Source organism: Haliotis asinina, chromosome 2 (genome assembly GCF_037392515.1).
Source record: "Haliotis asinina isolate JCU_RB_2024 chromosome 2, JCU_Hal_asi_v2, whole genome shotgun sequence".
NCBI lineage: Eukaryota > Metazoa > Mollusca > Gastropoda > Lepetellida > Haliotidae > Haliotis > Haliotis asinina.
In genome coordinates, this window is record NC_090281.1 from 68108064 (window position 1) to 68120477 (window position 12414).

General features: G+C 41.0%; 2 protein-coding genes across 2 annotated transcripts; one reads left to right on the top strand and one right to left on the bottom strand.

The window, feature by feature from the left end:
• The first annotated feature begins 202 nt into the window (after window positions 1-202).
• On the top strand, window positions 203-4524 carry LOC137273081 (reticulocyte-binding protein homolog 2b-like). Its single transcript, XM_067805531.1, has 3 exons — window positions 203-784; window positions 833-2261; window positions 4265-4524. Exons 1-3 carry the CDS (start codon window positions 203-205, stop codon window positions 4522-4524), a joined length of 2271 nt encoding a protein of 756 aa, XP_067661632.1.
• Window positions 4525-8007: 3483 nt separating this feature from the next.
• Window positions 8008-9309, bottom strand: LOC137274597 (uncharacterized). Its single transcript, XM_067807872.1, has one exon. It carries the CDS (start codon window positions 9307-9309, stop codon window positions 8008-8010), a length of 1302 nt encoding a protein of 433 aa, XP_067663973.1.
• Between the last annotated feature and the right edge of the window lie 3105 nt (window positions 9310-12414).

Consider the following 12414-nt stretch of genomic DNA (forward strand, 5'->3'; position numbering starts at 1 on the left):
CATCGCTCTTGAGATTGGATCTACGAATTATTACACCACAGATCTCCCGTCACAAGATTAGTATTGTAAGTACACTGAAGTGAAGTGAAATACTTTTGTTTCCATTTCTCAAAGCTATGAGAAGAATTGTCACCCGTACATAAACGATGACGAATGTTGCAGCTTAAAAATATTTCTTAATACTTTTGCTGTTATTGTGACAATGGCTAACAACAACCCTAGTGAGAAACCAATATGGCAAAGGAGGGCTCCAGCTATTCCGGTGAGGGAAAATCGGAGGTCCAGATACCTCAAACTAGCTAGCATGCACGGAGATCACCTTCCGCAACTCAGGAAACAGGACAGACCCGAGATATCGGACGAGGCTCGGCATTTTGACACAATGAGCGATGCAGTGATGATGAAACACGTGAATATTATGTACAAAGAACACCAGCATGTGATACAGAAGCTTACCAAAGATCAGGATGCCGTGTACAAGATGATGTGCCGCGTCCAAAAGGAGAAGAGAAAGATACAGAGAGCTGAGTGTGCGAGGAGACAGGAGGAGATGAGAGAGAAGATGAAGTCCGAGAGGGTGAGGACTCTCATGAAGAGAGCAGTTGCCAAATTTAGAGAAAATGTTCAGAGGAGGAAAAAGGAACGAGTTCTTGCTGAACAACGGAAGCAAGAAGAGAAAAAAGCAAAACGGGAACGAAGAGCAGCGAGGAAAGCTTCTGTAGCTGAGAGTAGTGGCAATACAGTGACAGCAGAAGGTGATTCAGTTCAACGTGGAGATGTGAAGGTGCAGGCGGCGGTAGGGGAAACAGTGCAGGAGAAGGTGCAGGAGCAGGTGCAAGAGAAGGAACATCTTCAGGAGGAGCACGTGCAGGAAGCGGTGCAGGAGAATAAGCACGTACAGGAAGCGGTGCAGGAGGTCGAGCAGATGTCAGAGAAGACCCAGGACCTTAGAAAGAATCCAGATGGGGAAAGGAGGGGTAGCCTGACTCGCAATGAGGAAGAAACAAAATCCCAAGTAGAAGCTGTTGAAAACACAGAACGGTATCATGCTGATGGCAATGATACCATCGTTGATGATGACGGGGACCAGACCGTTCTAGTTAGGACATCACGAGTGTTGGAAGTGAGTAAAACGTCATCTGAGCCTGTAACGAGGACAAAGGGTGATGAAAATGATCAGAGTAATCTTCTTGAAACACTAGTTACAGTCACATGCCCAGATCCTCAAGACAGTGAAACAGCTCTTTCAGAAGACAAAACAGAGGAGACTGAATCACACGCTCCTGAAGGTGCTGCTGCTAATGATGGTGATGACAATGAAGGAGCTGACGGAAATGACAACTTTCTTTCAACAGAGACAGATAACTCTGACAAAGTGTCCAGGAGGCCTTCACTGTTCGGCGAAGACGCTCATGACCCAGACTTAGGATGGTTCACCTATGGTAATCCCCATGTCCCTCTTTCCCCCAATTATATCAATATAAGTGTTGACGTTTTACAGGAAATAGTTGCTGATGATCCTGGGGCAGGGACAGATGATGAAAGTCTTCCACCTCTTAGAGTAAGAAGAGCCCCATTAGTACCTCCGCCGTCTTCGTATCTAAAAGAACAATTAAGACTGTCTGAAAATAAAAATCTCACTAACAATGATTCAGGAGTCGGATCCTTTCAAGGAGACTCAACGGATTCGAACTTGAATGCTGGCGAGATGGCTGATGTTTCAATGTCTCCGAATGACTCTATGGGGTCCTGTCCCAGTTCTCTTACTGCAGCAGGTAGAGATCGCGGGTGTTTAAAGCAACAGGACCGTTCTAGCGTCTCGAGCGCAGGTTCAGTTCATTCTTCACCCAAGTCGGATTTGGCCCCTGATGAATCAGTGCGTGAAATTGTCACTTTAGAGGTACCAATGCGCATCACATCAGATCGAGGGGCCTCCCTGCCTTTGAAACCCAGAAAGAAGAAACCCCATACAAATGCCGATAAGCATCTATCAGCGAATATGATGTGGGTGTTGAAGCAAGAGCAGAAATCACGTCGTGAGTGGAAGAAACGGATGACAGAGGATGATAAAGTGATACAGTATTATAAAACTGCTGATGGGCGCTACATTGCCACAGTGGTGGATAAAAGAAAACACTTTCTTGCCCCCAGCTTCAAGGAGTACCATCGGCAGCAAAAGCTACTGGTTGGCGAGAAGGTGAAGGCCGATGATTTTGCAGACCGGATGGCTGAATTGATGAAGATTATGACACTAAATTATGGTAAGGTTTTCTGCTAGCTTCCATATTCATTACACATACATTCAGCTTAACACTTTCCATTAGTATCTGCCCCGTGAAGGTCCGGGGTAGAATAGGCTTTCAGCTACCCTTGATTGCCATGAAAGGCGACTATGGTTTTCGTAAGAGGCGACTAACGGAATCGGGTGGTCAGGCTCGTTGACTTGTTTGACTCATGCCATCGGTTCTCAATTGCGCAGATCGATGCTCATGCTGTTGATCACTGTATTGCCTGGTCCAGACTCGATTATTTTCATACCAGCGCCATATAGCTGGAATATTGCTGAATGCAGCGTAAAACTAAACTCACTCACTCACTCACTCCCATTAGTATCTCAAGCATGACGACTGAGCACGGATGATTGTGGCCATGTTTAAATGCCTCATTTAACAATTTCAAAACATCTCGAGAATGTAAAGCTTTGGTTGAATCAACTCTAAAGTGCATTATGGGATAGGTTTAAATGTAGAGACTTCGAACGTAAGTCTATATTGTCCATTATATCCAACGTTTATTATTATGATCATCTGTTTTGAGAAGCAGCCCTTTCCACAGATAGTGATAACAAAACACAACCCAAGGGGTGCACAATTGCCAGACCCACACCGAGCACAGAACAGTATTTGAAAAGCGTCGTGGAGGGCGACATCGTCCTCAAAACCCAGGGTGCGTCAGGGTGCAGACACACTGCACTGACCGCACATTTGACTACGACATTCGTAGGTTTGTCATGCCTACATATAGGTGTAATATATTCAGCCAGGGTGTTAATCCTTACTGTAAGTGCCTCCACGTGTTCGTTTATCGCCAGGCATGAAAGGCTCCCTGAGAGGGTATGTATGTCGATGTATGTTACCCTATTGAGACCCGGGGTATAAAGCTTCTAGGTAATCTGTGTAATAGTGGTGCTTGACATGCCTGCACTAGTGCACACTACACTCGTCAGGCTATCTAATAATTACAGTATGATCGATTTACTTCTTGCCGAGTACATGGGGTTCAGAGGTCAATATATCAAGACACTATCGCACTGGTTTAATATGTGTATTAGCTTGTAATTAGCTGAGGATAACATCTCCTTCAGTCAGTGTTTGTGGTCTGGACTGAGCAAGTCATCTCAGAAGTGCATTTTCATTTTTTCTTTATAATAATATATATTATTTATTTATTATTATAGAAGTGTAAATTGATGAGGAGATTCTCCAAGGCGTAAATGCAACCGTCATGTTTTATACTGGATAAAATAGTTCGGGATATAAGCCAGTTCTTCATAAATTCTGAATAATGCTCTATTTGTTCACTGACACACTGATAACATATCAATCCTAGAAATATCATTATCTCCAACTTATTTTGTCACGCAGAAGGCCCGGGTTCGATTCCCCACATGGGTACATCTTTGAATCCCATTTCCAAAGGTTCTCGCTTTCATATTGCTGCAGTATTTCTAAAAACGACGTATTTAACGGGAACGTCACTCATTCTAGCATATGTTCATTATACCTGTGATTCCCAAAGTGATAAACGTGAAATATTAAAGGCTTAAGATGAAGGAATCCTCCATCACGTCTCGCCGAGAAGTTTCAAAAGTGATGTTAGACCCAATAACTCATTAGCATAAAGTGAAATGAAATAGGTTGATAACGCCGGGATGTGGTATTACTACATTGTTTGTGTACCTAATTCTTAAACACATGTTGGACACATCCATGGAGTGTGCACAGTTGCGTCCCCTGTGCGCACCTGGATCCTATGAATACAGGTTAAGATCCGAAGACTGCAGATTTGTCAGCAACATACCAACGCTCGCTACCAAGTTGATAACGTCTCCTTGCGTGGGATTTCCTCCAATAATATACATTAACCCAATTGTAAATCTGACACGTACTGTTCAACTTCAAACACACAATTCACACACTAGCAAAACACACTTGCATATAACGTAATAAAGTGTCAGATATGACCTAATGAGGAATATTTTCAGGCATGGACAGTATTCCAGTGATAGTACCAACACCGTCTCCGGAGCATAAGAAACGACAACAGCCATCAGATACTCAACTCCCGTCCTTCAGTTACGGGGCTGTGTTTGACGAGTACAGACAGAGGGATCTGATGGTGGAAGGCGCAGAGCCAGGCTCATATGAAGCGATGAAGGGAGTGGCGTATTTGAGGGTAAATGACGAGAAGTATAAACCAGCTCGTCGCCGGGATAAAAAGCTAACTACATGGAACCAGCGATAGTGAGGAAGTGTTTAAGTGGCACTTACCTGAAATGATGTAGAGGAACAATCTGTATGGATGGACACGTTCAGTATTGCAATCGATGCAACATATAGGTACTTGAATAACGATGTTAGCGTCTGCACCTAACATGGCATCTATTTCAGTAAGGAAGTTGTTTATCCATAATAAGTGTTCCACTTCACTGGTGAGGACTGTTCCGATAATGCAAGAACCGGGGAGTTGGATGGTGTGGATCCTGTCGTGTACGCGTGTGTATATGCGTGTGAGCACATGTGCGTACGTCCATAGTCATCCAAGTACATATGAGACTGCAGGATATGCTACTGGTATCTTGTTTTATGTTTTTAATTTACGTGATTTTTAAGATGCTTTGTTGAACATTATGATCTATCTTAGCTTAGCTTAGCTTCATTTTTTTCAGAACACCGGCATTCAGACAACGTAAATGTTGGTTTTTTTTCAGTAGTATATGCAGGTCTATATTACTGTTTCTGTTACCTCACACATGAATGTCGCTTTCTGAATGTACCACGCTTACAGACGATGTATTCTTTATGAATGTACACCGCCCGGAATGCGGAACCCATTTAGTTCTTCATAGTAGTACTTCTTTATGTCGAATAACATTGAATCACGCATGATGCACGGAAATTACCGATGTCTTGCGATTGAAAGTGAGTAGAAGGGAGATAACTCTAAATTTGTTTTCCATGTGTCGTTTGCACAATGGCGACGAAACGGTTCGCTATACTACGTGGCTGTACCAGTGCTTCAAACAGTTCAAAATAAAAATTCAGGTGTTCGGTAAGATAAATACGCTGTTCACTGGTCCCTCGGGGTCATGTACCCTCGAGGTTTGTTTATGCTCGTAACCAGTGAACAATTCATAATGTTGAACAGGAACAAGTATGTTGAACAGGAATCGTGTGTAGATGAGAAACATTCTTCTTGCACCGGTGATCGCCAGATGCTTTTAGATGTGGTAGACTATGAGGCACTTTTTATACTCTCCTGTTGTTTTTATCAATATATGACATTTTGTCGAACATGAGAGCTATATAACACAACTGTTAGTTAAAGGGAAAACACAACGTTTTAAACAAATCTTAAACGCGTTTCATCCAGGTACGTTATGTGTACTTCAATACCTGTTCGACACAGGGAATTTACAGATTAAATTGTATTAACAGGAAAAGCCTATTTTCCTTGTTATATGTTATTCAAAACATGCAACTCAAGCGGTTTTTAGTTGGACTGCATAAGATATTTCAAGAGATTGAATATTTGAATATTAATGAATGAATTTAAATTGTACCTGGGAAATTCCTGATAACCATTGTTAACGGTGCGCATGAGGGTTTGTTTCTTAAACCCTCTGTCCTACTTCTATATCACCAAAGTCGACCTGAAACAGGAATTTCGCTGGATTTCCAGGGACGGAATTTAGGGAACGTGACACTACGGCATTAGTAAGTCGACTGTTCAACTAAATATGTAACCCAGTCACGATATGCCCCCACTCCTGCGAGACAGACTATAAAAAACAATACGAAAAATAAATAATGGAAGCTCCTGCCATGCCTAATTCCTGATTTGTGTCAAAACAATTTTACTTAATATTTGCTATACTTTTGCATAATGTTTAGACACAGTTTTGTAATGTATGGAGAAACTTGTTTCATGTTATGATCAATAAAATAAATACATTGACACTGTGTTGGATTAATTGAGCCTATGTTTTATGTGCATGGATATTTCACGTGCATATTGTATTGTTTCCTTGAAACCCAGTCCTGGAACCAAATCATAATAACCTTCAACATTGTTGAACGATTTATGTAACGATTGTACATTTCGCCTGTGTAAGGAAATAATGACTGTATCCATTACGTCCCAGTATATTGTCATTGGATACATCGAATACTAGAAGACACATTTTACACTCGCTGAACGTGCTGAGTAATCTCTCGACACATGCTTTGTGAAATATGTTCCACTGGTGACTGTACGTACGCCTCTGTGTTGACTAATCTTTCGACATTTGGACACATGCTTTTTGAAATATGTTCCACTGGTGATCGTACGTACGCCTCTGTACTGACTAATCTTTCGACATTTGGACACATGCTTTGTGAAATATGTTCCACTGGTGATTGTACGTACGCCTCTGTGTTGACTAATCTTTCGACATTTGGACACATGCTTTGTGAAATGTGTTCCACTGGTGATCGTACGTACGCCTCTGTGCTGACTAATCTTTCGACATTTGGAAACATGCTTAATGAAATATGTTCCACTGGTGATTGTACGTACGCCTCTGTGTTGACTAATCTTTCGACATTTGGAAACATGCTTAATGAAATATGTTCCACTGGTGATTGTACGTACGCCTCTGTGTTGACTAATCTTTCGACATTTAGACGCATGCTTTGTGAAATAGGTTCCACTGGTGATCGTAGTATGCCTTTACATATGCAACCTATCAAAAGTTAAGACTCCCTTAAAACACTCACTATATGTTACATATTATATATGTGCTTACATCGAAGTTAAATTTCTGTCTTGGGAGTACCCGCTACAAACCCCATGATGAACTCGAGGATCATGCATCAACTTGCCGAAGAGGAAATATCGGGCATGCGAACAACTGCTTTTGGTGTACAGTTTTGTTACGAACGCTCCAGTTTTCACTGATTTTTGTCCTTTTTTGAACTCATGACAGTAATCTTTTCAACGTTACGAATTTGTTTTACAATACTTCAGTTCGCATGTAAACAGTACCTTCAAACAGTATGAAATATTTTGCAAAGTGTAGTTTAGAACAATTGACTGAGGTAAGTGGCTACATTTACACAAGTGAGTCTAAACTTTTGTTGGGTAGTACACGTTGTACTTATATTTGTGGGCGAATGTCTTCAGTTTCTATCTTTTCACGAGGAAACAAGACACAAGTTGAACGTTGATGAGGCCTTTTCAGAAGAATGTCAACTCTTCATAGATTATGGCTTATTTACAGATTGACTGACAACGCTGTGAAGTTCGACGTCCCAAAACACATAACTGAGTATTTTGATATGGATTGTCACTATTTAGTCCCGTACCTTTTCGTGGACTTGTTTTACTATGATATGAAGACAAATACATATTAAACATTCAAATACATATTAAACATTTAGATGTTTAAATCCCATACAGCAAATACAAACCACACGTCTGTACAATGTTTTTAAACGAGCATGGTTGAGCTAAACATGACAAATACGGCTTTGGTGTCGGCGAAGACAAGCATTAACGGGAGGCAACTCCTACACTCTTGGAAGGACATTAAATGTGTTGCTCATGACTATTGTCACCTCGTTGATTCTATTCAAACTAATTACCATTAATGAAAAGATTTCTTCAATTATCATTCGACAACAGGCATACGTGCAAATGTCTACAACAATAATATGGTTGACACACACCTCAAACAGAATGTATTCAGTTTGTTACTTCAGTACATCCGACAACTATCTGTCTTTCTTCCTCCTCCTCTTCTTTTCCTTCACTCACTTCCTCTTTCTCCTCACCATCTGGAGTCCTTGTTGGTTGTTTCAGTTCTTCAAAGTTTAAATTTAACAACGGCATCGTCAGACTCTTTACATTTGTGTTACCTATAAATTTGTCATTTTCCAAATCCGGCGTGCCAGGCAATGACGGCGGGTCGTCCTTAGTTGCCTGCTCAACGTTGACCTGCATTTTGTGGGCATAATAGTCAAAGGATTTGTCCAGATACGTGTTCTCAAAAGCTTCCGTTGAATGACAGAACTCCTTCACCTTTGGAGAGAGATCGACAGATCTTGCTTCGTCTAGGAATATTTCCTGGAAATTTGTCTTTTTTACCTCCTCAAACATAGATCCCCGTCTTGACCTCCTTGGGGACCTCCCTTCGCTCGTAGCAAGACTTTCACGTCGGGAACTTCCGGTCGATTCCGGAAATGTACCCGACACTATTCGGGGTATATTCTGAGCAAAGCTTACTCTTGACGGTCGTCTTTCAGCACTTTTTGAAGGAAATTCCAAGACGGTATTTTCACTTGTGGCATTTTCATTTTCGATAGTTATGTTTGCCACAAATGTATTAATCTTTTGGTCAACAGTTTCCCCTTTGACACTGGGTATAATCAAGAACTCTTTGTCTACTTGTGTGCTCGCCGCGGTAGCGGGCCTAAGTGGAAGTGATGACGGCAGAGTCCGAATCCTACCGCTGTGGGGACGGGAGTTATCTCCCCTTACCGGAACATACCTCCCCGATGCCGACTGGCTTCGTATTTGTTGGGATGATTGTTCTTTCAGAACCTGCTGAATTACTTCCTCAATGTCCCTGTCAGAGGGATCTTTCTTGGACGGCTGGCGTGACCTTGTGGTTCTAGGTTCATCCACAGAGCAAGGCCGGTACTCCAGCTTTTTCAAAAACTCGTAGTCTCCCTCACTTTGACCGCAGTTTGTGTTAAGTCCATGTAGATGTAATGCTCTGAGCTCCCGAACACGGGCTTTATCTCCCATCATTTGAGCATACCCGAGTTTGGATCTGTGCAGCTTCATTTGGAACCTCCTGAACATGACCTTCTGATCAATGGCAATTCTGTGCACCAACCCCTTCTCCGATCTATTCAGAATGTGCAGCTTCTTCTGGAGGAGCATGTGTTCCTTCCAGTTCGCTGATTGGACATTTGGAGACCGCTCGGAATTTTCCGGCGCCTTGTTCGAGGTTTCTTGTGGAGGAGTGTTAACTTTGATCATGATGGTGAGTTCAGATTCAGCTTGTGAAGATGGTCGTGTGGGGTATTATCCGTTTTAGGCTAATCTAAGGTATAAATGTGCGTTGTTGACTGTGGCATAGTATCGTTCATATCACGTTTCATGTCAATACATACATCTGTGTATGAGATGTTTCCCGAAGTCCAACGTTCTATTCATTGGTGGTGAATAACAATAAAACTACTGATAATAAATTGTGGATTTCTATGGCGTCAGGTATTCAACTCGAAGCTGTTCATCGACGCATCACAAAGTCCAAGAGAGATATGGAGACAAATTGTGTACCTGGAAACAAAATGACATTCACGTGCAAATATATGAAGATAAGTTTTATTTCTGTCAGCCATTTATCATATATGAGTATAAACTGAACGAGTCATACGATATACGTGTCTGTGATGGCAGTGTTAAGTTCATCATTCTGTCAGTGGAATAGGAAACATTATACGTATGTAAGAAGCCCCATTCTCCTGGACAGCCTTGTTCATTGTATTTTGGGGTTGACGAATCACGGGCCGAGATCAGTACTTTCACATCGTACTGATGATGAAAATGAGTTCAAATGAGGTTTTGCTGTACACAATATTTTCTTTTCATGTCGAATCAGTAAGACATCAACATTCCTTCTCTAGCTAAGCCGTTGAAGTGTTGATCTTGATATCGTGTTTCAACGGGATAAAAACACTTTATCAACTTAAATCGCGTGGTATTCAAACATGACCTTTGTCAATAATTATTAAAAAGATATGGATAGTAGACGATTTGGTTTCACAAGTTACTTTTTTACCTGGCATCTTTGTTTTTAGGCACCATTCTCCACAAGAAAATATTCTTTGGCGGCTTTCCTGTTAGTTTTTAAACAATCATCTTCCCATAAAGAGTTCTAAAATAGTAAAACAAGGATAATTCTTACGAGAAAAATACATTAAAGCTAGATTGATAATGAACTCTCATGGTTATTATTCAAAACATCTGGTTTTGCACAAGATGCGGGAAAAGACTTTTCGTCCCTTTGCAAAATCTCATAAAAAGGTACTTTTAGAAAGGATGGTGCTTCTTTCGCATTGTAAAGTTGAGAGTTGACCATTGGATTCAATAAGGGATTTTCCATTGATCGCAACACTCGCTGCATCTTTATGTTCCTGCATATTCGTTTAGTCTCGGAATATACACACCGGTTGGCGATTCAGGACCTGAGAGAGCCCGTTTAGTTTTACGTCACACTCAGCAATATCCCAGCTATATGGCGACGGTCTGTAAATAATCGCGTCTGGACCAGACAATACTGTGATCAGCATCACTGGGCATGGCATTGGGCTTAGTCATATGTCAACCAAGGCCTCCTGATCCCTATTTTGAGAAATACTTCATGATTACTGAAGACCAGTTCTGAAGGAAAATGGAGACTTGCTTAATGATGTGGTTCAGGGACTATGAACGTCTCACAATGCCAACAAACACATGTAACAGTGTTGCTGATTACTACCGTAGACGTACCATTTCGATCTGCCCGAATGACCTAATTTAGTTACTTCAGCCCTTGAGGATAGACATTAAACTATCTATACTATCTAGTCGCCATATTTACGTAAGAATACATAATCGATCGATGTTGAGGGCAATATTTTGATAGTTTTGAACAGTACAATAAAGGTCTCCATCGAATGATCTTGGTGTTGAAATATTCATACTCTTGTCGGGAACCGATAACAGATTGTAAGGTATGTGTAATGTCATGCCAATTTCAGGTTCGCAAATAACTGCAAAATCGGCCTATCCACAACAAAAAGGTAACATTCATATATCTGCATATTCAGCAATCATCCCTGGTCCTTGGGGGACAATATAATACACAAAGATACGTATGTGGTCTGTACTTACCCAGGTAATAACAATGTCCACGGTTTACAACCCCTGTCTGTTCACAAGGGTTATACGTTATGATAACTTACCTCCTCACCTTGGAAGACGCCCAGATATTAAACCTACATGTAAATATATGTATACCCAAAAACAGACATATGGTTTCATTGTGAAACTTTCGGGGATGTTTGGACAGAAACTGTCCGCCTTGCTCTGACATCGTGATATGTACAAAGTAAAGTTTGACACCAGGGTTTGACGATATTCTGCCCGGGCTATAACCCTGTGTTATACGTGCCGTCAGTAATGACTGAATGAGACGAGAGTCTGAGATGTATTTGCACAAACTAATATTAACACGCAGCTATTGAAATAGGTAATATAATGCAGGTACATCAAATCAGTGAACACTGGGGTAGTTTGCTACGTTGTCCTAATGCTGTGTTCAGTTCGTGGAAATACTTGTGCACTCTTGTTAAAATGATCCACGGTAATAAATTCAGCATGAAGAACAATGACTTCTTTGAGTGGCATTAAGTCGTTTGATGAACAAAGGGGAGAGTTCTATGGCTATACAAAATTAATTCTTTATTTATTAATTTCAGCGAGGTTTCCTTGTAGCTACAAACACCGTTATCAAACAAGTGATGTGGGCACTTGCTTGATCATATGTGGTCATAATTCGAACGCATCAGTAATAAAGGAAGTGTATATTCATAGAACTCACCCCGTTATTAATAACGATGGTTTGAAATTTAGACAGCATTCTATATGGAAATTAAAACAGACATGTTTGTAGCAATTCAACATACCTGAGCTTGGAGCAAACAGAAGCTGACTCATGTGTGACATGCTCCTACTGACCTACCAGACAGGGTTGATACAACAAACCATGGTGCTATGAAACAAGGATGATAAATCATTCATTGAAATTAATATGCAATTAGTATTTAACCCGTCCCACGCTAAAAAATGATAACGAATGGAATGTTTCAAACTATTCGCAATAACTTGCTTTGTTATTATATTCAAGCCTTACATTGGTTCTTTTTCTGATCATATTTAGCCATAAACACCTTTGCAGTGTTAGAAACGTAATTGTTAAGTGGTTAATGCGAATCATGAAACGATATGTCTGACGCCTCTCCGTCCATTAATATCGCCGTCTGACAAAAGGCACTGTAACATTTTGGCCCAACAAACACTGGAGCCTTTATTCCTGTA

Coding starts and splice junctions, on each gene's coding strand:
- LOC137273081 (XM_067805531.1), top strand. CDS start 203: ATGGCTAACAACAACCCTAGTGAGAAACCAATATGGCAAAGGAGGGCT. Junction 785..832: donor TTCAACGTGGAGATGTGAAG/GTGCAGGCGGCG, acceptor GTGCAGGAGCAG/GTGCAAGAGAAGGAACATCT. Junction 2,262..4,264: donor GATTATGACACTAAATTATG/GTAAGGTTTTCT, acceptor GAATATTTTCAG/GCATGGACAGTATTCCAGTG.
- LOC137274597 (XM_067807872.1), bottom strand. CDS start 9,309: ATGATCAAAGTTAACACTCCTCCACAAGAAACCTCGAACAAGGCGCCG.